Below are 14003 nucleotides of genomic sequence, written 5' to 3'. Positions count from 1 at the left end.
TGGGTGGGAGCTAGTGTGTTAGCGCAGTTAGCTCGTTAACATGTTGGCCGTCTAGCCCCATGCACGGGGCTATCAGGGGTAGCTCGTTAACGGAGATTTGCCGTGTTGTAGGGCTGCTCAATTAATCGAATTTTAATCACGATTACGATCTGGGCTTTCAACGATCATTAAAAATGACTGAGCCGATTATTAGCCCCTCCCTCATTTATCCACGACACCTTAAAGGCCGGTCCGTGAAAATATTGTCGGGCATAAACCGGTCCGTGGCGCAAAAAAGGTTGGAGACCGCTGATTAAGAGGACCCGAGGGAAGCTCGGAAAGCTAAGCAGAAGTTATTTGGAGAGGAGAGTGACTGCTGTTGGTTGAAAAGAGTTTAAAAAAAAAAAACTTCAGTGGTGTTGCACACCATTTTATATTATTTTTTAAAAGTCATTGTTAACCCTTTAAAGCCGGTCAGAGCAGCACGCTCCATTTTGCGTAACTATTTTTAAATCCCTGTAGAACCTGAACCGCGTAAGCTAGCGCAATAATTTGTTTTGCATATGAAACCGGAGGAGTTGTACTTACATCTTATGCCATCAGCTTGTCCTCGGTCACGGTTTCGTTCCACATATAGCTTTGCAAAAATTGCATAAAAAGCGCTTGCAGGAACAAAAACATAATATTCCAGAAACACGCTTTGCCGTTCCTATCAGCTGTTCGTAACACTTCCCACAGTGAAATGATGCACATGCTGTTTTCTTTGCAAATTTGCATCATAGGATTGTTTTTTGTTTTTCCTGCAGTATATAAAAATTGCTGTATCTCCAAAATAAAACTATGAAGACACTCAAAATAAATTTCCTGTGGTGGGAAACTATTTTTTGCAACTTTATTGTATTTAAAGTTTTGAGGGATAAACCTCTTAAATTTCTCCAAGTAGAAATATATGTAAACAAAACAAAAGCGATTTTCAATTTTTTTTGTAGTTTATTGCACTTTTTTGCAATTTATGTAATTACTATGGACTTAATGCATACATATTATTAAAATATGGGCTATAACAGTTGTATTGATGTATAGCAACTTGAAATGCTCCCACAAATGGCACTACAGCATGTAAAAAAAATAATATAAGCTCTGGTGGACTTGGTTCTATAGTAGGTCTTAAAGGGTTAAATAAATATCGTCAAATAATCGTGATCTCAATTTCAGTGAAAATAATCGTGATTATCATTTTTGCCATAATCGAGCAGCCCTACCGTGTTGTGGCGTTAAGGTCATTTTAACGAGGTTAACCTGAAAGCACTAGTGGGAACACAACGAATATGACTGCACATTTACGCCGACATCATCCTAGTGCAAAGACAAAAACAACAAGCATGCATGCTACAAACTTTAGCCAAGTCATTTAGACAGCCGTTAGCACATGATCCTCCTTATGGGGACCTGATATGTTTAATATGCTGCTGAGAATATAGCCCAGAAGAAGCGGATAGTATAGCTTTTATTTTGGAAAGAGCCATTTCTCTGTAATAAACTCTCTTTTCCAAAGATGAGTGATTCCTCAATCAGATACAGGGCTCGCAATATCGCTAGCCCGACGTCCCGGGGCCAGCGATTTTTTTCAGTCGGGCTACCAAAATCTATCTCTGCCCTGCCCGTCCGGCTATTGTAGGAAGGAAAAATATATGTCAATGCTTTTGCATTCTTTCAGAAATGTAGCTGGGTAATTATGTCATTGGCATCGGTGAGCCACTGTCAATATGTGACATATTGAAATCGCGTTTGAATTTGCGCTTGTTTTTTTTGCATTCACTTTGCAATCGCGTGAACTGTGTATAGAGAGCGACAGTACTGATCTGTGAGTGATGATAATTTGTGCACCAATTCCTCTGACATTGTCTTATTAATCGTTAGCTTACTACGCAAACATGACAAGTGAAATCTCCCGCAGCAAGCTTAAACATGTGATAGGTTGATTGCGCAGAGAATCGCTGACCGTTATGTGTGTGTGTGTAAAAGCAGCAGGATATATATTTCAGTTCTGCTGAGCCAAATAAGACAGGTCAGGGTGAAGAAATGACAGCCAAAGAAAATCTTACCGCAAAACGGAAAAGTTATGACAAATCAGACTAGAAGGCAAAAAGAAAGTGCAGCTTTATGGTTTCATGGACAAAATAATTTGTGGCTGCGATATGATGAGCTAAATAACCAGGGGTGCACATAAGTGGTCCGCAGGTGCGCATTCACTGTCAAAATAAAAAACACGCACAAGGGTTAGGGTTAAATTTAAAAACTGTACTTTTGAGTTAAAATATATATTTATAATTTTAATAAATGACAAATTAAAAAGGCATGAACATTTTATTTTGTATCGAAAAAATATCGAACCGTGACACCAAAGTATCGAACCGAACCGTGAATTTTGTGTATCGTTGCACCCCTAATACATACATACATACATACATACATACATACATATATATATAGATATAGGAGGTTAAATGAGGAACTACAATAATAAAACAAAAATGTTACATGGTAATAAAATAAATGATGTGGTGTGATCTTCTGATATAGAGTAACACGTTGATAGAAAAAATAAATATGTAATACTTAGGTAGAAATGCTATAACACTATAAAACAAAGCCTGAAATCCACACTGTATGAATTCTTTGGTTTATTTTAACTTTAAAAGTTGTTTTATGTTACTTATTTATTAGAAGAAAAACTGCATCTTCAGTATCGCAAGATAAAAGATCTAATGGCCTTTAAAAAATAAAAAAGGCCATTTCTTCTGCAAGAAATAAAAAGCTAGAGGGGATTTTTTTTTTTAAGCTAACTTTAATGGATTATGTCATAAACTAACAAAACTGCAAATACAGAACTGTCTCAGCTTTATTAAAAGGTTTATGGCGTGTGATGTGTCGGTGATAGTATCTCATTTACTGTTTCACTGAAAAACGAACTGAATGTATAACAACGAGCAGCTCCACTTTTCGAAGCACCTCAACAGGTTGAAGCTGTCCGTGATTTCGGAGTGTGAAGCACTGATTTTGGGGCATCATATCGTGACCTAACTTACCTTGCAGGCTCCTGCCAGCGTTTTAGCCAGTTGCAACAATTCGCCATCAGGCTAAACATCGCAGTCCGGGTCCGAATGACTGAGTGGTGGTCCAGGTGGGCAGCGACACTCCACTATCCAGCCCTGCTCATCGACTCTTAACCTAAACTAGCTACATGGCGAACTAACCCATCAAAGTGTAAACGTTTAGCTTTTAAATGCCTCACCCAACTTACGTCGGTGAATAATTTAGTCGTTACCGTGTGTTTTCGATAAATATTAGGCTGGAAGACATTATTTTCCAGAAGCTGAACATCCCGTTAAACGAGGCTAGCCAAAGCTAATGTAGTTAGCAATAACGGTATTTGTAGTATCGTTTAGTTTGTAGTGTCCGCAAATACGTGAGTCGTTTACCACTTACATCTGAGCCCTACTCACCAATAAAATGTGCTCGTTTGTAACCAAGCGCATAAATACTGAGTATTTTACTACTGAAATATTCGCTACTTAGCGTTAGCCGATTCCTAGCAGTCTGCTTTGTTTACGCCGTCTTTTCTGCTGCTAGGCTGCGGACGTGCCTTCGTCATCTTCCGTCATCAACAAATCAGCGCCAGCGCAGATTCCGAGCCTGCGCACTCGTTACAATTGTGACCAATCAAATAACCTACTACAGCTATAATGCCGAGGAATAATAATAATTTGTTGTTATTTTTTTAGTATTTAATTAGCTGGAAAAGTGTGTCCACAGTTCAAGCAACTTAATTAAAGAAGTCCAGACGCTTTTCTTTGCAAGCTCCTTTGACCACAGCTAGTACATTTAAATTAGGCCCATGAGTTACATTGCTCTGCAATAATACTACTTATTATTATTATTATTATTATTATTATTATTAACAATAATATAATTGCTCTGTGTTATGCTCTCTGAAGAAAATGAGAAAGAGAAGGGGATGGATGGAGGAACATTGGTGAATCAAAAAGCTCAGGGGGTTATAAGGAGGAGCTGAGGGCAGCTATGAAAAGTTCGAAGACTGGAAAAGCAGTTGGTCCTGGTGGCATACCTGTGGAGGTATGGAGACGTGTAGGAGGTGGGCAGTGGACTTTTTGACCAGATTGTTTAACACAGTCTTGGAAAGTGAGAGAATGCCTGAGGACTGGAGAAGAGGTATACTGGTACTGATTTTGATATGCAGAGCTGTACCACATACAGAGGGATAAAGCTGAGGAGCCAAACCATGAAGATATGAGAAGAGCTGCTGAAGCTAGGTTAAGAAGACAGGTGATGCGTATGAGGATGAGGTGAACCAATAGGTAACAAATAGAACAAATGTCTTGACCTCATTCATCAAAGTCCCTCCAATCAACCAGATTAAACATTTCTACATCAGCAAATATGTATTAAAAATCACATTTCACCATAAACACACAAGCTAAAAGGTGTGAAACAGCACAAAATTAATTAAGCAGTTTGTATTTGTCATGAAATATCAGATGTCTTCCTAATACTTCTTCTAATATCATCTTGCCTCCCTCTACTGGCTCCCTTTATTAGTTTTTTGATATCATCCACTGTACCTGAGCTTTCCCCCCCAAAATTTTGTTTCATATCACCAGAATGGACTCTCTTGAGCTGAGTGAGAAAAGGAGACAAAGACAAACCAAGACACGGTGAGATGTATTTTTAAAGACAAATTATTTCCTATTGCTCCATCAGTTACCAATTCCCTTCATTCTGCCAAAGCACAAAGTTTATTAGATTTTTCCAGCTCACCCGGGCTGAGCTGGCGGGCTGTTTTGCTGTTAGACTGAATGTCAAGTGTCTTTTAAGGAAAGATGGATTGCACTTTATTTATTCCGAGGCTGAGTTATTTGCCCCAGTTCATCTCGGCAAGTACTCGCTGGTGACTCTGCAGTCGGAGGAGTGAGACACAATGAGGAAAGCACGTCTTTTAGAGAGCCTGTCTGAAGAAACATCATCTCCCTCCCTCCCTCCATCCATCCCTCCCTCCCTCTCCTCCGAGACAACTTCAGCTTAATTTTTATGAGATGTGTCTGCTGCTCTCATAAAGCCACAGTAATCATTTTTATTTGTTTACTGGGATCCAGTGCAGCTCCAGACAAAGAGCTTTGAAATGGAAAAACCAGGCAGCGACTGGTGAAAATTTCAGTTAAAAAAAAAAATCATTAATTCACAGAAATGTTTTATTAATTCATTCATTTTTACCATTGACCCGGTGTAAAAAACCCATTTCTTTAGTCAATAGTGGAAAAAAATGTCATTTAAAATGATTTAGCTGTTTATCTATTACTTAATTACTGTGGTGTAATATGAAGGACAGTGGTAATGGGGTAATTCTACATTCATAGGAAAAGCTGTAAAACCTGTGAAAATACACTTAACAGTTCAAAATCTATGTCCTTCATATATTCCAAAGCATGTAGTGGGCCAGATTGGAGGCCCCCCACCTCTTCTGCACTTTGAATGAACCCAGTTTTTTATTCAAAGTAATATATTTGCAATAAAAAATTTTTTAAAAAGGAAGGCATAAAAATCTGGCATTCTTTTAATATAAGTTCCTTTCCCTGCCTGGTTTTAAAGGTAAAAAATGTTTAATATATAAGATCTGTTTTGATTTTTTATGAATGCAAGATTGGGCTCAGATGAATCGGGTTTTAAACAATATGCTGTTCATTGCTGTAGGGTGACCAGATGTCTGGGACTGCAAAGCATTTTTATCCACCCTTCCCTCTTCCCACACACGGAGGCAATGTCCTGCAATTTGATTGGCTGTGGTTTACAATAGTGAACGCTGCCTAAGAAAAGTCTTACTTGAAGAGATGATCCATCCATGCATGTTTCCTGAAATCCAAATACAGGAGTACAACAGTTGTTGCAACAGATACTGAAGCAGAAAACATGAATTGTATACAGACAACACCAGCACCATAAAAAAACTTTACCTTCCATCTATGCTTATAGTAGTTTGGTGGGTTGCAAATGTATTTCATTTATGAATGATCAAAGTTTCTTCCTCTCAGCACATTATGCCCCACAGAGGTGTTATGTTTTAAAATGAACCTGAAAATATTTTTCATGTTTTATATGGACAGAGATGGAAAGAGTACCTTCGGCTCATTGCATTTGAGTTGACCTAAACCTCCACTGACTGACTATCATTCATAAAACTTTTTAAACTTTCACTCAGTTTTCTAGAACTGAGTCTTAAGAATGCTAAAACAAAATAATATAAAATGTCAGTAAATAATTAATCTGACATGTTTTAAATAATTAAAATTGGCAATTAATCATTAATTATATATAAATGTATAAATAAATCTATTAATTATGTAAATGTGTTTTTGATTAATTAAAATGAAAATATATAATTAAATAATTGCCTCAAAATATTGTTTTAAAAACTTAAAACGTATTAGTCTTTACACAAAACTATTTATTTCACTATTTAATTTATTATTTCCTGGTTCTTGTGCTTCAGTGCACCCCATGAAATAAAATAAACAATCATTGCAGCTTGTCAACAGTTGCTAACATCTGGTTACTCTGGCAGACTGATTTTGGAAAATGGATTGATCCAGTGGACATGGGGTTGGCAGGTTTCCCAGAATGCATTTGGAATAAAATCACATCAGCTGTTTCCTCCACCACTGCGAAAGTGCCCTCAAACTGTAAGTACAGTTTTGGAACATGATTTTTCTGTCACCAAATGCATTTTTTAGTTGTTTTTCTAAGGTAAAAATGTAATGGCATAGTCTGAACGAAAATGAATATCTGGCTGGTTTATTGAGAGCCTGTTTGCAAAAATAATTACATTTTTTCATAGCTGTCAGGTCCTGTTAGCATAACAGACAGCTTCCCTCACCCTCTGTCAGCTGACCGGGTGATCAGAGCCCATGGTACCCCTTCCTGATCCTCGCCTCTCAGTGAAGGTTAAACACGGGTGATAGGTGATATCTAACAGGTTATGTTTGGTTTATTTTAGTTTTGTATTCGTTCCCAAGCAAATCAGTTAAGCTGAGATTATTGTTTAATTTCATAACTGTGTATTTTTAGTGAACCATATAGGAATGCTCTCAGAATATATTGAATTGAATCATTTGCACGTCTTTATTTCCTGATGTGCACAGGTCATACTTTTTGTTGAGAACAGCTTGTTTTCAATTAAAACTAACATAAAAAAATGTAATACATAGGGAGGAAAGTGAGAGCATTTTCACTGGGAGCAGAACCATCTGGACCAGCATGTTGTTCATGCTGGTCATGGATATCCTGACGAGTGATGTCAAGCCTGCTCCAGAAATTATTCAATTGTTTGTTTCTTAATATTTATTCAACTGTATTCAAAACACCAGATGTCTGCTATAAGTTTTGGAAGTCTGGAGTTTAAAAAAAAGAAGAAGAAAGAGCTGTGTGTTTTTTCTTCAGGTAGCAATGGGAGTTACTTGTATAATGTTTTTAAGACAGCTCAGGATGAACTAAGCAGTTGATTCATCTGTAATATTTAATTTGAAATAATGATGTACAGTTGTTTAACACCTTTTTCCAAATCAGTTCAGTGTTTATCCCCTTTCAAAATCATTTTATATCTTTTTATGCCTTTCCCAACTTTGATGGGTGAGTTTGACAAACAAAATTAATTTATGATGCACTGCAGCACAAGAACAATGAAAATAATAAACTAAATGTGAAATAATAAAATATGTATTTAAATAAAATCCACCCATCAATTATCTTCCACTTAAGATAATAAATGATACTTAATCCAAGATAATTAATGATACATCTTGTTAAATGTATAATGGTTTATTTGTTTCATTTGGATTTCAGTATAGTATAAAAGCCTTTTCTCTGCCTCGTTTCCCACGAGGCCCTTTTTTCTTTGGCACTTTAACGCCCTCTATTGTTTCCGCCATTCTTTAAATTGCTTCCCTGAATGCGGCATCCTTCGCACTTCCTTAAACTGTCACGGTGGCGGATTTTTTAGAAAGGAATATCTACTTACTGCTCATTCAAGGTTGGTTTGCGCTTCTTTACGATAGTTTAGTTGAGAGCCAAGCAGAAAAACATGTCACTTCACAGCATGTGTTTTAAAACTGCACTTCCGGTAACGGTATTTTGTAACAGCTCGAGTGTGGTGTGGAGTGCAGGGGCTGGTGGGTGGTAGAGGGGAGTGTGGAGGTGTCACAAGAGCATAGATCAGTGACGCAGTTGGGGGTGCTGATGTTTGAGAGCCTCCACACCTTTCTTCTGGAGAGGTGTGCAGGTGTTGTAGGACATATTTTTTATAGTAATGTTTAATCTGTGCATGTAATGGTAATCTGCTGATTGTTTTCCTAATTAATGCGTGTAAGGAGAGCAGATTACTAAAATAAAGTGTTACATAGATTTGACTTTCATTTTCTTTTATTTTGAAGGTCTGATCATTTTAAATTAGATCAAATTTCCACCTCTGGACAAGTGACTGATATAATACAGAGTAACAGTTAAAATTGGATAAATATATTTGCCAGTAATACTTGCTGCTCCCAGAGGTGTTTCTCCCTCTTTACACCACAGGTGTGTCTTTGGTCCTCTGTCCTCATGACTCGGGTCTTTGTGTACGGCATCCTGAAGAAGGGGCAGCCCAACAACTACCGCATGTTCGACAACAACAATGGAAAGGCCGAGTACCTTGGCTTGGCATTCACTATCCAGAAATACCCGTTAGTGATCACCACCAAGGACAACATCCCTTTCCTGCTCAACATCCCTGGCCAGGGTCACCGAGTGCACGGGGAGATCTACAAAGTGGATGACCAGATGCTGAAATTCCTGGACACTTTTAAAAGCGTCCCAACGTGGTACCAGCGGACGGTGGTCCAGCTGGAAGTGAAGGAGTGGGTGGGGAAGACGGAAGGAGAGCAGAAGGTGTCACCGGGGAGCATCACAGATGCGTTTGTGTACACCACCACGATGTACGAGCCAGAATGGCCCTCGCTGCCGTGCTATGAGAGCTACGACTCAGAGGGAGATCACGGGCTCAAATATAGGTGTAGAGAAGAGCGGGATTGAGCTCATCATGCTGATGCAACTGACAAAGTTGCTTTTATTTTTGTAATTTATCTTATTGCTGTGCACCTAAAACAATGCCCTGTAAACCTTTGTCAAAAAAATGAAGCTGTAATGTCAGACCCTAACCCTTTTAAAAAAAAAAAACAACCTGTTAACAATGTGTAATTGTGTAGTGCTGACTACTTGCTGGCAAATATCGTGAGCTAATAGAATTTTACATATATATTGTATGTAAAAAACAAAAACAAACAAACAAACAAAAAAAACCTGCATGTAGCTTCCAGGTCAAGCTAATGCACAAGTGCTTTGAACCTGCATTGTATGGCCAGCCTGTCCTTCCAAAAATGTGATTGCATAGAAGTCTGTGAGGAAATGACCCAGCTGCTTACTTGATTTATGACCTCACCAAAGAGTTTCCTTGTGTGGTCTCAATGCCATAAATAAGACTATTATTTAATGGCATAGGTTAAGACAGGCTTAGAGCAGGCGTGTCAACCATGAAGCCCAGGAACCAGATTCAGCCCAGCAAAGGCTTCAAATTTAGCCGACTGGGTGGCTTTGGAAACTTTTACAGCTTTTCACACTGAGAAAGATCTCAGATTCCTTTTAATTCTTTTTGTTTACTACAATAAAAAAATGGACTTGTACTGTAAATATGCAATTAAACAAGTTTACACTGACAGAAAGGCGAGTTTTACTGGATCATTTAAATCAAAGCTGATTGTATGTGGCCCATGATGTAAAATGAGTTTGACACCCCTGTCTTAGAGCATTTATATCACACGGATATGAATTCTGGTGTGTTTAATCATTACATTCCACTTGTCTTTGATTACCTCTGAAATAAAAATTAATTCCTGATTTCTTTTGTTTGATCTGTGCTGTGTTTGTTCCATCCAGGGGATAAGCTTTTACTCTGCGTTGTCATAAGCAGAATAAATATCCTGCAAACTACTTACAGGGATTTAGACATATGTATTTATCTTCTTTATTACAAGAGTCACATATTCATGATACAACCTCTCTAATACAGCAGGTGTCGCTAAAAGACAGGCTGTGTTTTTGTACCAGCAAACCAGCAAAGCAAGAGATGTGGCCCCTGAAGTCTGCTGAGGGGCCTCATCAACTCACTGGTTGCACTACTGATAGTCTCTACCAATGTTAGTGCACACAGATGCAGAAATAGAGATAAGGACTGAGGCCGATGAAGAAAGACAAAAACACAGAGATGAGCAGAAAGAAAAGACACAAGGGCAATGGTTCTTTGAGCACAAAGAAGAAGACAAAACAGTGGTAAGTAAGTGGGACACAAGCAGGCAGCTGGACTTCAAAGTCAGAGGTGGGAAGGAAAAAAATCTAATCCAATTAGACCTCTTCTTTTGACCACCAAATAGGTTGCTGTTTTTGCCTATAGTTTTTGAAGACAAAGTACATCACCTAAAGCCTTTTTGAGCGAACCCAATCTGCCGTTTAAAAGACAAGAAGTTGACGCGGGAAAAAGCAGAAGCTTCAGCCAAATAAGTGGTAGCCTCCAAAAGCTCCGCAGCCACTGACCACGAATACTCCATGGTGATTTCAATGTCGTCAGCCAAAAGAAAAACCCCATCTACATCCACCAAAGCACCGTTGTAAGGGAATTGTGTCCCAAAGTGTGGAGACCAACAACTCCATAGTAGAAGCCATTAACAAGCTAACAAACAAGATTGATCACCTCAGTGTGCAGCTTAAAAACATTGTATAATGTTTTTAAGACAGCTCAGGATGAACTAAGCAGTTGATTCATCTGTAATATTTAATTTGAAATAATGATGTACAGTTGTTTAACACCTTTTTCCAAATCAGTTCAGTGTTTATCCCCTTTCAAAATCATTTTATATCTTTTTATGCCTTTCCCAACTTTGATGGGTGAGTTTGACAAACAAAATTAATTTATGATGCACTGCAGCACAAGAACAATGAAAATAATAAACTAAATGTGAAATAATAAAATATGTATTTAAATAAAATCCACCCATCAATTATCTTCCACTTAAGATAATAAATGATACTTAATCCAAGATAATTAATGATACATCTTGTTAAATGTATAATGGTTTATTTGTTTCATTTGGATTTCAGTATAGTATAAAAGCCTTTTCTCTGCCTCGTTTCCCACGAGGCCCTTTTTTCTTTGGCACTTTAACGCCCTCTATTGTTTCCGCCATTCTTTAAATTGCTTCCCTGAATGCGGCATCCTTCGCACTTCCTTAAACTGTCACGGTGGCGGATTTTTTAGAAAGGAATATCTACTTACTGCTCATTCAAGGTTGGTTTGCGCTTCTTTACGATAGTTTAGTTGAGAGCCAAGCAGAAAAACATGTCACTTCACAGCATGTGTTTTAAAACTGCACTTCCGGTAACGGTATTTTGTAACAGCTCGAGTGTGGTGTGGAGTGCAGGGGCTGGTGGGTGGTAGAGGGGAGTGTGGAGGTGTCACAAGAGCATAGATCAGTGACGCAGTTGGGGGTGCTGATGTTTGAGAGCCTCCACACCTTTCTTCTGGAGAGGTGTGCAGGTGTTGTAGGACATATTTTTTATAGTAATGTTTAATCTGTGCATGTAATGGTAATCTGCTGATTGTTTTCCTAATTAATGCGTGTAAGGAGAGCAGATTACTAAAATAAAGTGTTACATAGATTTGACTTTCATTTTCTTTTATTTTGAAGGTCTGATCATTTTAAATTAGATCAAATTTCCACCTCTGGACAAGTGACTGATATAATACAGAGTAACAGTTAAAATTGGATAAATATATTTGCCAGTAATACTTGCTGCTCCCAGAGGTGTTTCTCCCTCTTTACACCACAGGTGTGTCTTTGGTCCTCTGTCCTCATGACTCGGGTCTTTGTGTACGGCATCCTGAAGAAGGGGCAGCCCAACAACTACCGCATGTTCGACAACAACAATGGAAAGGCCGAGTACCTTGGCTTGGCATTCACTATCCAGAAATACCCGTTAGTGATCACCACCAAGGACAACATCCCTTTCCTGCTCAACATCCCTGGCCAGGGTCACCGAGTGCACGGGGAGATCTACAAAGTGGATGACCAGATGCTGAAATTCCTGGACACTTTTAAAAGCGTCCCAACGTGGTACCAGCGGACGGTGGTCCAGCTGGAAGTGAAGGAGTGGGTGGGGAAGACGGAAGGAGAGCAGAAGGTGTCACCGGGGAGCATCACAGATGCGTTTGTGTACACCACCACGATGTACGAGCCAGAATGGCCCTCGCTGCCGTGCTATGAGAGCTACGACTCAGAGGGAGATCACGGGCTCAAATATAGGTGTAGAGAAGAGCGGGATTGAGCTCATCATGCTGATGCAACTGACAAAGTTGCTTTTATTTTTGTAATTTATCTTATTGCTGTGCACCTAAAACAATGCCCTGTAAACCTTTGTCAAAAAAATGAAGCTGTAATGTCAGACCCTAACCCTTTTAAAAAAAAAAAACAACCTGTTAACAATGTGTAATTGTGTAGTGCTGACTACTTGCTGGCAAATATCGTGAGCTAATAGAATTTTACATATATATTGTATGTAAAAAACAAAAACAAACAAACAAACAAAAAAAACCTGCATGTAGCTTCCAGGTCAAGCTAATGCACAAGTGCTTTGAACCTGCATTGTATGGCCAGCCTGTCCTTCCAAAAATGTGATTGCATAGAAGTCTGTGAGGAAATGACCCAGCTGCTTACTTGATTTATGACCTCACCAAAGAGTTTCCTTGTGTGGTCTCAATGCCATAAATAAGACTATTATTTAATGGCATAGGTTAAGACAGGCTTAGAGCAGGCGTGTCAACCATGAAGCCCAGGAACCAGATTCAGCCCAGCAAAGGCTTCAAATTTAGCCGACTGGGTGGCTTTGGAAACTTTTACAGCTTTTCACACTGAGAAAGATCTCAGATTCCTTTTAATTCTTTTTGTTTACTACAATAAAAAAATGGACTTGTACTGTAAATATGCAATTAAACAAGTTTACACTGACAGAAAGGCGAGTTTTACTGGATCATTTAAATCAAAGCTGATTGTATGTGGCCCATGATGTAAAATGAGTTTGACACCCCTGTCTTAGAGCATTTATATCACACGGATATGAATTCTGGTGTGTTTAATCATTACATTCCACTTGTCTTTGATTACCTCTGAAATAAAAATTAATTCCTGATTTCTTTTGTTTGATCTGTGCTGTGTTTGTTCCATCCAGGGGATAAGCTTTTACTCTGCGTTGTCATAAGCAGAATAAATATCCTGCAAACTACTTACAGGGATTTAGACATATGTATTTATCTTCTTTATTACAAGAGTCACATATTCATGATACAACCTCTCTAATACAGCAGGTGTCGCTAAAAGACAGGCTGTGTTTTTGTACCAGCAAACCAGCAAAGCAAGAGATGTGGCCCCTGAAGTCTGCTGAGGGGCCTCATCAACTCACTGGTTGCACTACTGATAGTCTCTACCAATGTTAGTGCACACAGATGCAGAAATAGAGATAAGGACTGAGGCCGATGAAGAAAGACAAAAACACAGAGATGAGCAGAAAGAAAAGACACAAGGGCAATGGTTCTTTGAGCACAAAGAAGAAGACAAAACAGTGGTAAGTAAGTGGGACACAAGCAGGCAGCTGGACTTCAAAGTCAGAGGTGGGAAGGAAAAAAATCTAATCCAATTAGACCTCTTCTTTTGACCACCAAATAGGTTGCTGTTTTTGCCTATAGTTTTTGAAGACAAAGTACATCACCTAAAGCCTTTTTGAGCGAACCCAATCTGCCGTTTAAAAGACAAGAAGTTGACGCGGGAAAAAGCAGAAGCTTCAGCCAAATAAGTGGTAGCCTCCAAAAGCTCCGC

General features: G+C 38.7%; 3 protein-coding genes across 6 annotated transcripts in view; 2 read left to right on the top strand and 1 right to left on the bottom strand.

Annotated features, from left to right (window-relative positions):
• Positions 1-3659, bottom strand: part of arl13b (ADP-ribosylation factor-like 13b) — an 18414-nt gene extending 14755 nt beyond the window's left edge. For all 4 annotated transcript variants that reach the window (XM_026159672.2, XM_080296978.1, XM_080296980.1 and 1 more), the window contains exon 1: positions 3069-3659. In XM_026159672.2, coding sequence (XP_026015457.1) covers positions 3069-3127 — 59 coding nt within the window. In that variant the 5' untranslated portion in view covers positions 3128-3659. The remainder of the gene's footprint in view (positions 1-3068) is intronic.
• A 4318-nt stretch (positions 3660-7977) lies between these two features.
• LOC113016498 (gamma-glutamylaminecyclotransferase B-like) lies at positions 7978-9978 on the top strand. Its single transcript, XM_080297837.1, has 2 exons — positions 7978-8080; positions 8623-9978. Exon 2 carries the CDS (start codon positions 8647-8649, stop codon positions 9115-9117), a length of 471 nt encoding a protein of 156 aa, XP_080153963.1. The 5' UTR covers positions 7978-8080; positions 8623-8646; the 3' UTR covers positions 9118-9978.
• A 2010-nt stretch (positions 9979-11988) lies between these two features.
• LOC145424519 (gamma-glutamylaminecyclotransferase B-like) lies at positions 11989-13320 on the top strand. The gene has a single exon (XM_080297904.1). It carries the CDS (start codon positions 11989-11991, stop codon positions 12457-12459), a length of 471 nt encoding a protein of 156 aa, XP_080154030.1. The 3' UTR covers positions 12460-13320.
• Positions 13321-14003: the final 683 nt, after the last annotated feature.

The sequence above is a fragment of the Astatotilapia calliptera genome, chromosome 23 (assembly GCF_964374335.1).
Source record: "Astatotilapia calliptera chromosome 23, fAstCal68.1, whole genome shotgun sequence".
NCBI classification, from domain to species: Eukaryota; Metazoa; Chordata; class Actinopteri; order Cichliformes; family Cichlidae; genus Astatotilapia; species Astatotilapia calliptera.
Note: the sequence above shows the minus strand (reverse complement) of the source record. Positions and strands in the feature narration are given on the sequence as shown.